We start from the raw sequence: 2,100 nt of genomic DNA on the forward strand, positions 1-2,100 counted from the left end.
AATCTCTTAAATCCTTAACCTTGAGGCCTGGAGCCTATTTAATCCCCAAGGCAAGCCTGGCGCTCCAGCTCTCCACCATCAAGTTAATTTTATGCTGCACTTTCAAGTCTGAAAGGTGTTATTAAATATTAGGACACTCCATTATAAGCGTGTCCAAGGCTGCAGAGGGCCATTTTAACTTCTAAAAATGAAGTGCGAAGTGTCCGCCAGGCTGCTTAACCCCAAGCCTGAAAATGACTCAATTCACCGTGTGCGGCAGTGCAGCCTCCCAGTTCCCAGCATGGCCATCTGTCAGGCTGGCCGCTGTACAGCCTGTGTCCCAGGCACTTCCTGGTGCTCTAAGCCAGCTCCTCCAGCATCTTGGAGCGGCCTTCCCCTGCTCCTGAGAACATCACCTCCTCTACCATGCACCACCTCCTCCAGCCAGCCCGTTTTTGAGGTAGAAGCTGAGGCCCAGAGAGGCAAAGGGAATTGCCCAAAGCCGCCAGCAGCGCTCTCCTGCCACCACAGACCACAGAGCCTCTTTCTCACTCCAAGTTTTGTGTTCACCAAAAAGTACACAAGACAGAACAGGGTGGGAAGAAGGAAGTCAGACCCAACCCTGCATCCCCATCCCATCTGAAATATGTCTCCTTTGATGCTGGAGTTTCAGAATGTGCCACTCCTTCAAAAAACTCATCAAGCCCCCACCCTCTTCCTGGAAGTTGTTGGGGCTGTAGAAGGAAAGTCGTTTCCTTTCTGTCATCCATTTCAAACAGATTCTTGGTGGACAGCCAAAAGAGCCCAAGTGCCTTCTTTGACACAGGGGTGACTACAGGCAAATTTACCTGTGCTTTGGTGTTCTCTTCTGTAAAGTGCCTCATGGGGTTAAGTAAACTTAAGCATGTAAAGCACAGAACAGGGCCTGGCATGATAAGTGCTCCAACATGAGCCACTCCTTCACCGGACACACACCACCAAGGCACCAAAAGGAGACCAGCGTCCTGTCCCCCAGGGTTGTGGGCAGAACCCAGCAAGGCTCAGAGCCACAGAACACAAGCTACCTCCACCTCGAGCCCAGCAGGTCAGTCTTAGGACCCCTCTCCCACAAGTCCTGCCAGAACAAGGAACACCTGAGACCAAAGCACATGCTCTAGAAACCTTTTTTCCTTAAAAAAAAAAAAACTTTCATAATAAAGTTTATTACCTAAACTGGTTGTAAAAAATATAAAATAGGATTCTGCACAGCAGAAAAATCAAGCCAGAGACCCTCCCCACCCCCTGGTTTGTGCAAAGATATGTAAACATGAAGAGGTAGGAGGAGCGAGTTCAGGTCCTGGCCCCACATACAGTTAAGCTGCTACAACAACCAGGGGGACCCAGAGGGAGCACCAGGAGGGGGCACGCCCCCCAATAGGTGGGGAGGGGGCTGTACCCTCGGCTCCAGCAGAGAGCGGGTGGCGCCTCGCCTCCAACACCCGCTCCCTCCAGCCCAGTGGGGAGGGCACCCATGTGGTTCCAGGCAAATAATAATAATTAATAATAGAAAAATAATAAGGCGCCCCAGTTAATGCTGCTTGCTTCGCGGGCGCGGCCGGTCAGATCTGGAAGGGGAAGGAGCTCAGGTAGTCGCGGAGAACGGGGTTGAGGGGGATGCGCGCCAGGTTCTCGCGGCCCACGGTGGCCACGATGCGCTGACGGCACAGCTCCTGCAGCGGCCGCACACGGCGCTGGCGCAGCGGGGCCCCCAGCATGCGGCGCGGCGCCGCCACGTAGTGCTCCAGCAGCTCGAAGAGGCAGTCGAAGCTCTCGCGGCTGCCGTCCAGGTGGAAGCGGCCGGCCTGGAAGTGTACTCGGATGCTCGTGGGGCCCGAGGCCATCTTCACGCTGAGGGCGAAGAAGCAGTTCCGTTGGCGGCTGTCGCGCACCAGAAAGGTGCCCACGGGTTCGCCGCGCAGCCGCTCGTGCGCCCCGTGCACGCTCAGGGGTCCCCAGTAAAAGCCGCAGGCGTCGAGGAGCGCGCTGGCGCGCGTGATGAGCCGGTACTCGGCGTGCGAGCGGAACGTACGGAAGTGCGTGTCGGCCGGGACCGGGAGCGGAGCCGGAGCCGGGGCCGGGGCC

The 2,100-nt window shown here is 56.4% G+C and overlaps 1 protein-coding gene across 1 annotated transcript in view; it reads right to left on the bottom strand.

Annotated features, from left to right (window-relative positions):
* Positions 1-280: 280 nt before the first annotated feature.
* Positions 281-2,100, bottom strand: part of SOCS1 (suppressor of cytokine signaling 1) — a 2,493-nt gene continuing 673 nt past the window's right edge. The window contains exon 2 of the mRNA XM_004373254.3: positions 281-2,100. Within this exon, the coding sequence (XP_004373311.1) occupies positions 1,578-2,100 (523 nt within the window). The 3' untranslated portion in view covers positions 281-1,577.

This window comes from Trichechus manatus, unplaced genomic scaffold (assembly GCF_000243295.1).
Source record: "Trichechus manatus latirostris isolate Lorelei unplaced genomic scaffold, TriManLat1.0 scaffold00024, whole genome shotgun sequence".
NCBI classification, from domain to species: domain Eukaryota; kingdom Metazoa; phylum Chordata; class Mammalia; order Sirenia; family Trichechidae; genus Trichechus; species Trichechus manatus.